This window comes from Lissotriton helveticus, chromosome 4_1 (genome assembly GCF_964261635.1).
Source record: "Lissotriton helveticus chromosome 4_1, aLisHel1.1, whole genome shotgun sequence".
Classification (NCBI taxonomy): Eukaryota; Metazoa; Chordata; class Amphibia; order Caudata; family Salamandridae; genus Lissotriton; species Lissotriton helveticus.
Window position 1 is genome coordinate 73206774 of NC_136063.1, and position 12517 is coordinate 73219290.

Below are 12517 nucleotides of genomic sequence, written 5' to 3' on the forward strand. Positions count from 1 at the left end.
AACACTGATCAAAAGAAGCATGAAGGAATACTCTTTTGCTTGGTCTAAGAGGTGGATAGCCAATCATCATAAGACTTCTGATAAAGCCAACATACCTTTACCTTGCACATAGATGGCACTGCATTCAGGCAACCGCGGGGTAGGGAGGAGGGTATGTGGGAAGAATACGCATATTTTTAGAGGTTAACAAGTTGTGCCACAAGCGGTGGTTACAGATCAATCATACATGTGAGTTATTAGCTAAACACTGTTCCATATTTGTAATATCTTATTCTTCTAATAACTTCACAAATTTGTACACCTTTTTAAAAATAAAATCACCTTTAATCACATTTTCCACTTGATAAATTCAGTCTACAAAGTTAAAAAAAACATTGCAGTGAATACAAATACAGACGTTGAATTGACAGCACACACTGTAATCGCATACTAAACGCACACTTCTCACATTGCCCATTCCCCAAAACACATTATCCAAAGCAACATTAAGACAAAGACTTTCAAAGAGAAGAATTCTTACCATGAGAGCAAGGACAGGCACAGAGTTTCAACAACAGAGTACTATAGCATATGCAAACTGCGTACTCTTTGCAAAGATCAACTTTGTGGCTGCAAAGATTCATACCCTTGTCTGAACAGATCACCTTGAATTAGCATCCTTGAGAGGAGACTACAAGGAAACAGACATCCACCTGATAAAGCTTTGGTTCACTCGATTGTCAGCCTTGCAAATCTCTGCTAGTGAGACGTCTCTAAAGGGCTGCTGTGGTGCCCTATTTTAATATAAAGGCGGCGGTGATAAGTAGCTTTCTTTATAAGAGAGCGATTAGCTTTTAATTAACGGATCTTTATGTAAGAACAATCTACCTGGCCGAGCCTCGCTTTGGAGGAGATTCGCCATCAGCAGCAGAACCATCAGACGTCTTTGCCTAATGCATTGCGCCCGGCCAACGTAAGATGCAAGAGTTCTCTTGCCATCACAAATGTACAACACATTTTCTGGCTGGCAGTAGACATATGAAAATAGAAGAGGAATATGTTAATATTTACATCGGCCTATTAATTAATGCCACTTTCCAGGAAAGGTTGAATTATTGTTTGCGCCTTTCGTAACCATAACAGACCAGACTGAATACTTAGTGTTTTACTGACCACTTCTGCAATCAATACTGACAAAGATCTTGGAAACTCCTTTCCTTATTTTATGTCCTCTCCAATCATTAAGTATAATACTCTAACCAAGCTATGAGACTTTGGGTCCCATTTAGATCTCGGCGGACGGGTTACTCGTTCACATCGGCTTACGGATATCCCGTCCGCCGAAATATGAATCCCAATATATCCTAAGGAATTTATATTTCGTCAGACAGGATATTCGTCTCCATTGTGACTGAGTAACCCATCCTACGAGATCTAAATCAGGCCTCTTACCTTTGGGTATATGAATGCCATAACCACCATTCTTCGGTACGCATGGAAGACCCTCCGCCAAATGGGAAATACAAATTGTTGCTCATACAATAGATTTACTCTTTACCGTTGCGTCTAAATTACTGCAAAAATCTTTGTTGCTTCATCTGATTATCTTATCTCCTGTAGGATTCCTTACAAAAAGAAAAAAGATTCAATTGCAAATTAAATGTAAATACCCTGATTTTGAATTACTCCTAGATGACAAGTACTTTCACTGACAGACCTTTGACTATAGTAGATATTTTTTAACAGATTACTCAAGGGCTTGAGCAAAAAACCATCCAACCCAGGATTACACTTAAAACCTACACTAAGGATGGTTCACTGAGAAAGTGGCCAAACCAAAACTAATCAAATGTAGATTTGACAGACAGTGGCGTCGTGCTAATGAAAGATACCAAAGATCCCTGGGCGTCAAATTTGCATCTAAAGGATTATGTTCAAGATTGTTCTGGAAATAGATGGGTAGAGAACCTGATGCCAACCTGTCCTTCTTGAGAAGGACGGCTAGTGCGGAAGAGAACTGGTGGAGACAATATCATATACATCATCTGTAACAATCTTCATCAGAGGAAGGACTATTTAATCCCATGGAACGAGTGTCTCATAACTTTGAGGTTTAGACGATTTATGACAAAGTTCGATAATACATTCATACAACATGATTGATCATCACACTGCTCCCACCGCACTTAAAAATAGAATAACCGCATAACCATTATTTGAGCACCTCAAAAAAGTATTGAGTAAGAAGTAAAACAAAAACCACACAAAAACAGTACAGAGCTATAATAATGGTACACTTACACAGTACACTTTTCACAAACTCAGTCATCTTGGAGTGGTGTCACTACTCTTTGCCATCCTTTTAACAACTTCTGAAGTATGAAAATCTAAGTGGACCTGGCAGGATTCAAACCTATGAGTACATTAGCCCAGCAAGCTCTCATACCAGTTTTTAGAAGAAATTGCTCTTAATTCGATAGCTTGAAAGAACAACCCCTTTCAAAGTTCTGAAGCAAATATTACGGATTGAAAAACTGTTGTAGAAAAGCACTGTCCAGAGATTGTGAAACATTTCCTTACAAAAAAACTGAAACATGGCATCCTCCCAATTACTAGTTCAAAAAGTGTTAGTTCCAATGACGTTGAAAGACGACTTCCTTCAAATTACAAAACCGTATTTCAGAATATTCATGGACACATGGGGGGGGGGGACTTCAAACAAGCAGCCACATCAATTTAAGAAAATGTTAAAGAAGCAGTATTATCAACAGAAGAGAACTCTTGAGTGTGTAGAGGTAAGATAAATGGATTCCCAGCCCAACATTTTTCTAAGTGTTATCTGTATGGCTCAGGTCATGTGTAGTCAGGTGTTAAAGTGGAGTGATACAGAACCACTTCGTATTGGATGGATAATCAACATCTGTATTGAAATTGGAGAAAATTTATTTAGAATATGCTTTTTTCTGTACCGGAGACCTTCCTGTAGTATTGAAATGACTTGAGCAATGACACTGGAGTGGAGTGATCAACACTATTATGGAAAGAAAATAAACCGTGCCTAATCGACTGTTCATGGCAGATCTAGAGATCCCCACATAAGAAAGAAGGACAGCGTCTGGATGGACTATTACAGTGAGCTTCGGTGACGGACAAACCCAAGTTGAGGAAACTGGCAGACACGTCCTTTCCACATTTGAAACCACAAATCATTTTCCCTGGTGCTCCACATTCATGTTATTTTGCTTTGATCAAACATACATTGCACATATAAAATTATTCAAATCAGGTAAAAGCCATTGTCCATCCAGTGGGCCATGACTTGCGGCTCTTCCCTTTTTTTTCCTGCTGGTGCTTAAAAAAGTCCAACCATGCTTCACAGCGGACAACCACCAAGGCTGCCGGAGCGTCATGGAGATTCCGGAGCCCTCTCGTGGTTTAGGACGTAGTAGTCATGGACATACATCAGGATGGCGATGGGCTGCCCAATGATCAGAGAGATCCAGACAGCTGCATTCCCATAGTTGCCTCTCAGAAACTTTCCAACAAACCAGGCCAGAGGAATCTGCGAGAAAAGATGCGAGAACCAATTAGATTATAAACGAAAGAATCGTCAACAATCAATAATCATGCTAAGGTTTAAGAGTGGGTACCTGCATAATACATTTGAACTCCAGAAGGATGTGCTATGACTGATCTAGTTTGAAAGATGCAAAGTGGCTGCTCTACTGATTCCGCTACACCTCATCGTTTCGGTACCCTGTGCATTTCCCGTCTATGCTTCAGATAAGCCCAGAACACAGAGTCCCATCAAGGTGGAAACATTTTATTTTAAATTATAAAGATGACGACCATCCCTAGGTCTTAGTGTGCAATCTTTGAAATGGTCATAGATGTCATCTGAGTAGACGGGCAGTAACATCTTTCAGTTGGGACTACGGAAGGGCTTCTTGATCCTTCAACAGGTCTATGAAACCAAATCTAGTGCAGAATAGTAATATGAGGAATAAAGACTGGGCTGGTCATCAATGCCCGAGGATGCTTGCATTTAGGGTCTCCAGGTCAAAGACATACAGAGATGACCACTGTAGAACATGCCTATAAGTAAAAAGGAAAAGGATCAAAGAAGTTGCGAAAATTTGCAGACATCTACTGTGGATCATGACTCCAAGGCCTGTCGGCAGGATAGTGACTTGGGGTTCAGAGGACACCTCCTGTCCATGATGCCACTAATGCGATCTGATGGGAACTACCAACTATCCAATATAGACGTTAATCACCAGATTCTGAAAACAAAACTCATTAAAGTTCTGTGATTATTGTGGTTGAAAATACAGTATCACATTTTGGCATAAAGGAAGTAGAACTTATTTTCACAAACCAGTACCACTAGGTCTGGCTTTTTACTAGTGAAAGTGCAAGGTAATTGATGCATAGGTTTGTGTGCGTGTCTCCGAATTTATATGGATCGGCGAGCCTTTGAATATGGGGTGATGCGAGTGGATGATTGTGCTCTCATTCATCCATTCAAACATCCATTAACCTTTGGGACATTTTCACATTTACCAGCTCAGAAATCTGCAGAACCACACCAAACATCACCAGTCAATGAAGATGCACCATTATGTAATACAAATTCCAGACTTTTGTTTGTTTTACCAATGCTTGTAAATTCGTGACAAACTTTGGAAGATTCCTAAAGTGGTATTTCCTCTAGGATTACAAAAGAGTAGAAGGTCAATGATACAGGAAGTTGATACAGTATATATGTGCGGCTCAACAAAGATAGAGAGCAGAGCATACATATGTAAAAGTGTGGTGGGTGTAACAAAGGTACTAACATTTAGCTGCCACAATTTCCTCCTGTGAACGGGAGGTTAAGGATTAGGTGTATGAGTCTGTGTGTCTGTGCACAAGGTATGAAATATACTTCTCAGAAGGAGACAGGACCTAAAACCTCATGATAGACCAGAACATCATTGCCAGTGCCCAGACAGGGTGCATGGAGGTTGGAGTGTCACCCTATATTCCCAGGAAGTTGGGCATGGTGATTGTAGATATGATGAACGTGCTGCTGAAGAAGAGTTCCAAAGACTTGGTGGACAAATTCAACTGAAACCCTACTGGAGCTGCTGATACTTACCCTGCTGCTGCCTTTGGAAGGCACAGCCAAAGGCAGGGGGGTTGGGCCGGCTTCTCAGAAGATTTTGTGAAGCTCAGGTTACAAATGGGATGGGGGCCCTTCTGGTTTTATTGAGATATCTAGAAGTATCTAAGATTCAATGCCTCTTTGAGAATAGGTCACAACAGCTGGAAGAAGGGTGGTTTCTGGAGGAAAAAACCTTGGCTGCTCCCAGTTTATGATGGCTTTGAGGAGATAAATACAGATTAAAGGGGTGTGGAAATGAAAGATATAAAAGGAGCGAAAAAATGAAAAAGAAAGACAGAGGCCTCTTCAAGTCTCCTCAAATTAGTTGAGGCAGCTCAACTAATGTAACAGAATTGGAGAGCCAAGTGGAAAGCCCACCCACAGTCAGAGGCAGTTCAAAAGTTAACCACCACCACTTGGAGCACGCTTACAGCTATGGAAAGGGACAAAGGACATCCATACAAGGCCCCTGCAGAATGCTTCTAGCTAACTGCAAGCAGGATAGCCAACATGCACTGTACTCAAAAATGCCAAACAAATGCATACCAAGAGATTTTAGCATTCATTTGTAACATCTGTACATTAAGTGTCCTTGCATGAGCAAATTTCTCATTCCCAAACATTTTTCTCCAAAGACACATGTATGTCACACTCCATTCCTAAACCTCAGCCAAAATGTATTTCGTTCTCCAAACTCTTTCAAGGCTACAATTACATGTTAACTCGATCATTGCTAATCAATACTTGGGAGGGGGCACCAGGATCTCACGCCCAAGTGTGCACAAGTGTCTCACACCCGTCAGCACAAGGGTCTATCCAAAATAAACAAATGAAGACAAATCCTTCTTTTCAAGTGAGTATAGACGCGTTGATTTGGTTTAATTCTTGATACTCATCCAACCAATTAAAGCACCGATCACGGTGGATCAAGAACAAGAAACTATCCCCAGTTGTTAATACAAAGGGTTTTTAGTGGGATTATCATGGGTACATCGTTTAGATGTCCGATGACTTTCACATCTATGGGCAATGGATGTAGGTACGGTGCACCCACCCAAAATCCCATCAATCCTGTAGGAAATGATAGAGAAGTGTGGCTCTCTGATATATTTTTATTAACGTTTTACCATCAATACAATTAATGATAAGCAACATAACAGTATAAGGTAAAATACAAAGTCTCTTAAGAAATTGACATTGGCTAGTGGCATATGCGCAAGTCCCTCCCCTTTGGTAGAGTCGTTGGCTTCCATAGTTTCATTGGCAGGTGGTAGTGTCTCACTGGGATGTGTGTCTCACCTGTGGTTCTTGCTGGTTATCAAGCTACCTCCTGTGGTGGGGACTACAAAAGGTATGCACTGAAGGGGTTCCAGATATCCTTGGGTCTGGATGCCGCAGGTATAAGCTCTGCATATAGATCTAGTTGCTCATTACAAAATCCCATTGTGTTGACCCATTGTTTTAGGTTCGGGCAGCAGCCTCTGCCCCATTAGCAACGAGGCCTGTCTTTAGCCAGCAGGAGTGCCAATCCAATGCAATGAGTTCTCTATCCAGCCCTAGGATTCTGAGGGATGGCCCAGGCTAGCATCTGCTGCAGAGCGAAGATCACCTCAGCCCAGTATCCCCACTCCAAGTCACGTCTAGGAACAATGTTTGAAGCCCGCGTCCGGGGCTTCATATTGTGCGTAGCAAGAGTCTGTCCAAAAACCATATCAATGTGTTGAAATGTAAAATCCGATTCTCTCGTTTGTTGTTTAAGCTGTGCCTCATCTATTTTTCACCCCTGCCCTGCTTTCAGCCTGGCTCTCTCCTTGACACTGCACCTGCATAAACATTGGTAAATAATCTAGATTGGGGCATTTTAGGCTGTGTATACATGCAGACTCAGCGCAAAAGAACAGCTGGCGTCTGCACAGGGTTTTTTTAAACAATGGTAAAGCCTTAGATAAAGTTTACACAAATAGCCTATCTTGTTGTGCAGCTTCAGGACGAGACAGTTACACAAGGCACCAAGGCTGTTGATTCTTACCAATTGTTTCATTTGTGTGTTCTGCCCAAAGCTCTATTTACCTCTGGGCGTCCCTTGCTAGTGATCTTTGCTATAAAATCCCATGTAACCATTGTTCCGTGCGCTTTCTCCTTGAGTGTCTCTATGGTGCTTGTCGGACGAGGCCCCCATTAATGAATGCTAATAAATGGCCTATGGTTTGTATTTCGCTCCAGTGCTGATTCCTCCTTACTTGGTAAGAACCCGTGGACGAAGTGGTGACCCTGCACCAGTGGGTTATTAATAATCTGCTCCACAAATGCTGGGGTTTTGGGGTATAGTACGCACAGCGCAGTGACTTGAAGTAAATTATGCCCGGTCTACTGCTGGGCAAGACTCTTCAAACTTTTTTTTTTAAAACCTTTCTTTATGGTATTATGTAGTGAGAACCACAAACTACAATGCAGCACCGTGACACCACAACAGTCAAGCATACAATACACAATATCTATCATTTTAAGAGGCATAGTACTCTGGCATTCCACATGAGGTAACAAACAGAAATGAGCAGTTGTTTAATCAGTTGCCAGGAAGCCATCAAGACCCTTCCAGTTTGTGGGAATTGAGGCTCTGTTCCACAGCTGCCAGAATTTTTAGACTCATTGTCGTGGTTGGGCTTGCATCCCCCTATTTCAAGAATACCGAATGATTATGGTAACCAAAATCACTGTTCGGGAGCCTTGGGGGAAATTCAAAGGCCATGTTCAATAAGACTGTAAATAAGACACAAAGGACTTCAGCAGAGATTCATTGGCATAGACAGGTTAAAGAAGACGGTGTTGTCTAAACAGCGGGATGGTCAACCTAAAAAAAAAGATCCTGAGGACAACAGAGTGCCTAGACGTTTGACAGCACTGATCTTTTTAACCCATGAACCAAGATTATGAATGGATGACAAAATGGGCGAATGACAAACATGGCCTCAATAAATATGATAAAAGTGTCAAGTATCTAGAGCAAGAAGATGACAACATGAGTCAATAGACTAACCCACCAAAAAGAATGAAGAAACCTGGAAAGAGGTTGTGATAGACTTAATTCATAAACAATCAAACTGGAAGATGTTGTGTTGGGGCTGCCAGGTACTTTACATAAGAAACTATTTAGGGGAGGAGGTGGGACTAGTGGATCATGCTGTGGCCCTTGGAACCTGGGGACACGAGCTCGAATCCCAGCCTCTTGAGATAAACTTTGTTTTCTTTTAAAGTTTTATTATTTAGAGTGTGAGGGGATATCTGGAATAAAATGTGTTTTCTCCTAACAACTCTATTTTAATAATTGCACTCACTTTTACATGATTAAAGCAACAAATGATCTGCTTACGCACTGTGTCTGGCCCTCTCTTGTTGACCCAAGTAAGAGAGTTTTTCCAAAGAAGATAGTCTCTATGATCAAGAGGCATATCATTCAATTGGGCGGATAACCAGATGATGATACTGATCACGGAGACAACTGATGGGAATCCAAGCTCTGCGCAAGGGTCTCTTGCTCTTCATAATACTCCTGTTCTTTCACTTTATCTTCTTCTTTTCTGTTCTGTGGCATTTGTCGGCTTTTTTTGCGAGACCCCCAGTTCCTTGTGTTATTGTATATTTGGGGAATAGAACTGTGGCAGGTCGTTAAAACATCCCTTTGACCCTAATTCTCTAAGTGTTGATGGTGTACAGTAGTGAAGTACCTATTTGAAGCATGGAATTGTATGGGCTGTTCCACCAGGTTCAGTGGTATGCCGGACAAGGTCCATATTCTGTCCATAACTGATTGGCAACCAAGCATTAGACCAAATTATAGACAGACGGACACACATACACCAGCTCCCATGATATACTATTTTTCAATACAGCTAGTTAATAAACGTCTTTGCAATTATTCATCTCCTACATTCAAACTGGTTTTGGCTTTTCAAATAATCATTGCGGTCAATGCCCAAACAGGAACTTTATTCCAGTTACCCATTAGTACCACTCTTCAGTAACACTTCTGCTCAGCTTATACCTGCCAGTGTCTTACCTGAGACATCATTCCCATGAACGCCCAGAGACGAAACATCTTCAGGGGAACACTGACCAGATACTGAAAACAACAAGAACATCACTTAGACTGAAATACTCAAGCATCATGAAGACAGAAAACGCGCATCGAAACCCTTAAACAGCTCAATTTCAATACCAATTATAGTTTTCCAACTGGGGGGACTTACTCTTGCATTTTGTCATGGAATCAGTCTCTCAAAACCCATGCTGGTATTACCAATGACACTCTTAAATCAACCAGTGAAATGAAAATAAGTACTCAACAGTTCCCTAGTACAGGCAAACATGTTCCTTACCTTTAGTAATGCTCTTTCTGGTGGATACTTTAACTACAGATTCTTCACTTTTGGAATATCCCCAGGTGGCAGACTGGATCCGGACAATTCTCCAGCAGTGCTTCAGCGTGCCGGTAGGTGGCACAGTGAGGTTCCACGGTGACCATGTACGGCCCCAGAAGTGATGGAGCGAAGCAGCATATAAGCACTAACCCTGCACCAAGACATCAGCTCCATATATACGTCTCATTCCGCAGATTATCTGTGCCAATCTCTAACTTGGGACCCTTTTCGGAGTATCAAAGAGATCTCTCCACAGAATGGGAAGGTGCGAGGGAAGTGAGAAATCTGCGGTTGGAGTATCCATCAGAAAGAGCATTACGAAAGAACCTTCCTTGTTGGGGGGCGCTAGAGGGTGCACAACTGAATGGCCGCACTCACGCGAGGCTCCGGAGGACCGGAACAATTATCCTATATTCCTCCTACTAACGGCTTGATGCGCACATCCAAAATGCAAGCGAGCCAGTAGTACCTTGTTGCTTGTTGTACACCCAATGTAAATTTGGTGCGGAACGGGTGAGACACGAGACAACGGGAGCTGGCTGAAACTTGGCCGAGTGCAGCGGTGAGAGCTGTCGGAAGAGCTGTCGGAAGAGCTGGTCAGCAGGGAACGCTGGGAAAGCCCGTGGATTGGAAAGCGGAAGTCAGGCCCCGTGGTGGTGCGGTGACCACAGAGACCTTCTGAGGTGCTGCGGCCTGTCCGGCCCGTTGTGGAGTACGGCGGCGACCACAGTGCAGGATATCGTGAGGGGCAGCTATCCTGTGAGGAACGGCGAGCTTTGCCGGCTGCAGGCGACCCAGAGTGGCAGGGGCAGAGCGGAAAACATATGCGTCGGGCGACGCGGCTCCCACTGTGCAGCGGTCCATAAGGCGGTGAGACTAAGAGACCCGGTGGAGGGAGCGCATCTCCGGGTGCGCTAGGGGACATTTGAACTTACTGGGCTGCCCGCGGCGGGGTGGGAAGCCTGAGGAGCCGCACTGGACTGCCGCGGCGCCATCTTGAGGCAACCTGAACTGATCCGGTGCCTCCGTACCAGGGCTGCTGCCAAAGCACCTGGATCTTTATTAGAGGGCCTCCGCCTGACCGGAATACCTTCGAGAACTGCAGACTGTAGGTTAGACGCGGGGAGCACCGGGACGCAACTGTGCACGGTTTGCCCTGGGACTGTATGCCCGATGCCCAGCGCTGTGCGCCGGGGAACCCTCCATCCATACTGGGACTAGCAAGACCAAGCCGCCACTGTGCCCCGACTGGCAAGGGAAACTGCTGGTGCCTGAGGAAGGCTGCTAAGAACTGAACCATTGTTAGGTGGCCCCCTCCCCCCCCCCCCTGCCTACTGCTCTGGCGAACAAGGTAGGAAGCCGTGCTCCAAGCGAGAAGCAAGCTGGGTGCTGGCGAATTCGGTGGACTATCCTTTGGGGTCACAGCTAAGGTGCCGCTATACCCCCCGGTGTAGACCTGGAGAGCACCTTGTGGGGCACAGACCTTTCGATCACCTGAGAAGAAGACTGGGAGTGACGCCCGGGGAACAACCCTACAGTCCAAGCACGGGATAACTTGGTGACAGTGTCTGGGTGTCTGTGCCTCGGCCCCAGTACCGAAAGGTGGCAGAGGAGACCCGGAGGAGACCCTGCTACTTGACAGGTCTAATCGACGGCCCTCCGCAAGGTGGTGTGGCGCAGCGAGTAGGGGGGGGAGGGGAGGATATCCAGCTAGTCTGAGAGTGACGCACCAGGGCAAACAGAAATTCTTTACTAACCCCGGTCAAGTGGAGGACTACTTACAATCGCTGAAAAGGTAAAACCGAGATCAAGAGATTCGCAATGGGTCTCAGAGATCCTCTCCAGCCAGAGACGATGGTCACCTACACTGAGTATCCAGGGGACGCACCGCGAGAGACGAAGCACAGGTGGAAAGGATGTGATCAACGAAGTATATAGACACTGTGAAGTAATTTCGGGTTTGCACCAGTTGTTGGTTCCTATTGAACTCCGGACCACCTCTCCCGAGGGAGAGGACCTTGTTATTTAATCGTAGAGGTCCTCAATGGGAGAGGAGAGATTGTGTGGCCCTCTAGAGTAGGCCCCCGAGGGTATAACCCACTAATGCTTGGCAGCTATCCATCTGCCGTGGAACTAGACTTTGCATGGACATGTTGGTTGGGGAGGGTTGAAGGGTGCTGGCAAGATTGGGTTGCTTCAGTGGGAGGGGGGAGGACGGGGGAGGAATGCAGGGATGTTGGTTGGGAGTTTAATGTTTACGAGTTGTGAGGTCCAACAGATGAAGGTCCAGTGGTACAAGCGAGTTCAAGAGATCTATGGTTTTGTGAGATTGAACGGTGGGATGCTGGCTGGGTGGGGGAGCCGACCCTATTTCCCATTGACTACGCTGTTGATCTGTAGAGATGATGACTGGGACACCTAGCACTGATCTTAATATACTTACTTGGAATGTAAGAGGATTGGGGGATCCCCGTAAGAAGAGACAGGCATTATCTTATTTAGATAGACACAATGTACACATTGCTATGCTACAGGAAACTCATTGCCAGCGTAATAGGCAGATTACCTTTGGAAGCAAATGGGCGGAGACTAGGCTTTTTTCCTCCTATTCGAGTTATGCCCGCGGGACTGCCATACTGGTCAAGAGACAAGTGCCTTTCCAAATGGCAGGCACCTTATGCGATGTGGATGGGAGGTACTGTATGACATGGGGTGGATTGGGGACCCAGTCTGTCATTTTAACATGTTGTTATGGACCAAATGTGGACGACTCTAGGTATTTTGAAGGTCTATGGGCCAAGATTTTTTAAATAGAGGCCACACACATAGTTTGGGGAGGCGATTTCAATGTAACGTACAATCCAGGCACAGACAGATCTCAATCGGCACCACACCATTACACTAAAGCACAGGCTGTGGTCAAGGACATCAAGGAAGCTTACCATTTGATAGATGCTTGGAGGCATAGGCCTCC

At 44.5% G+C, this 12517-nt stretch overlaps 1 protein-coding gene across 1 annotated transcript in view; it reads right to left on the bottom strand.

Annotated features, from left to right (window-relative positions):
- Positions 1-302: 302 nt before the first annotated feature.
- The window catches only part of DGAT1 (diacylglycerol O-acyltransferase 1), a 151983-nt gene continuing 139768 nt past the window's right edge, over positions 303-12517 (bottom strand). The window contains exons 16-17 of the mRNA XM_078686451.1: positions 9183-9245; positions 303-3541 (exon numbers count right to left, since the gene is read on the bottom strand). Of these exons, the coding sequence (XP_078542577.1) occupies positions 3386-3541; positions 9183-9245 (219 nt within the window). The 3' untranslated portion in view covers positions 303-3385. The remainder of the gene's footprint in view (positions 3542-9182; positions 9246-12517) is intronic.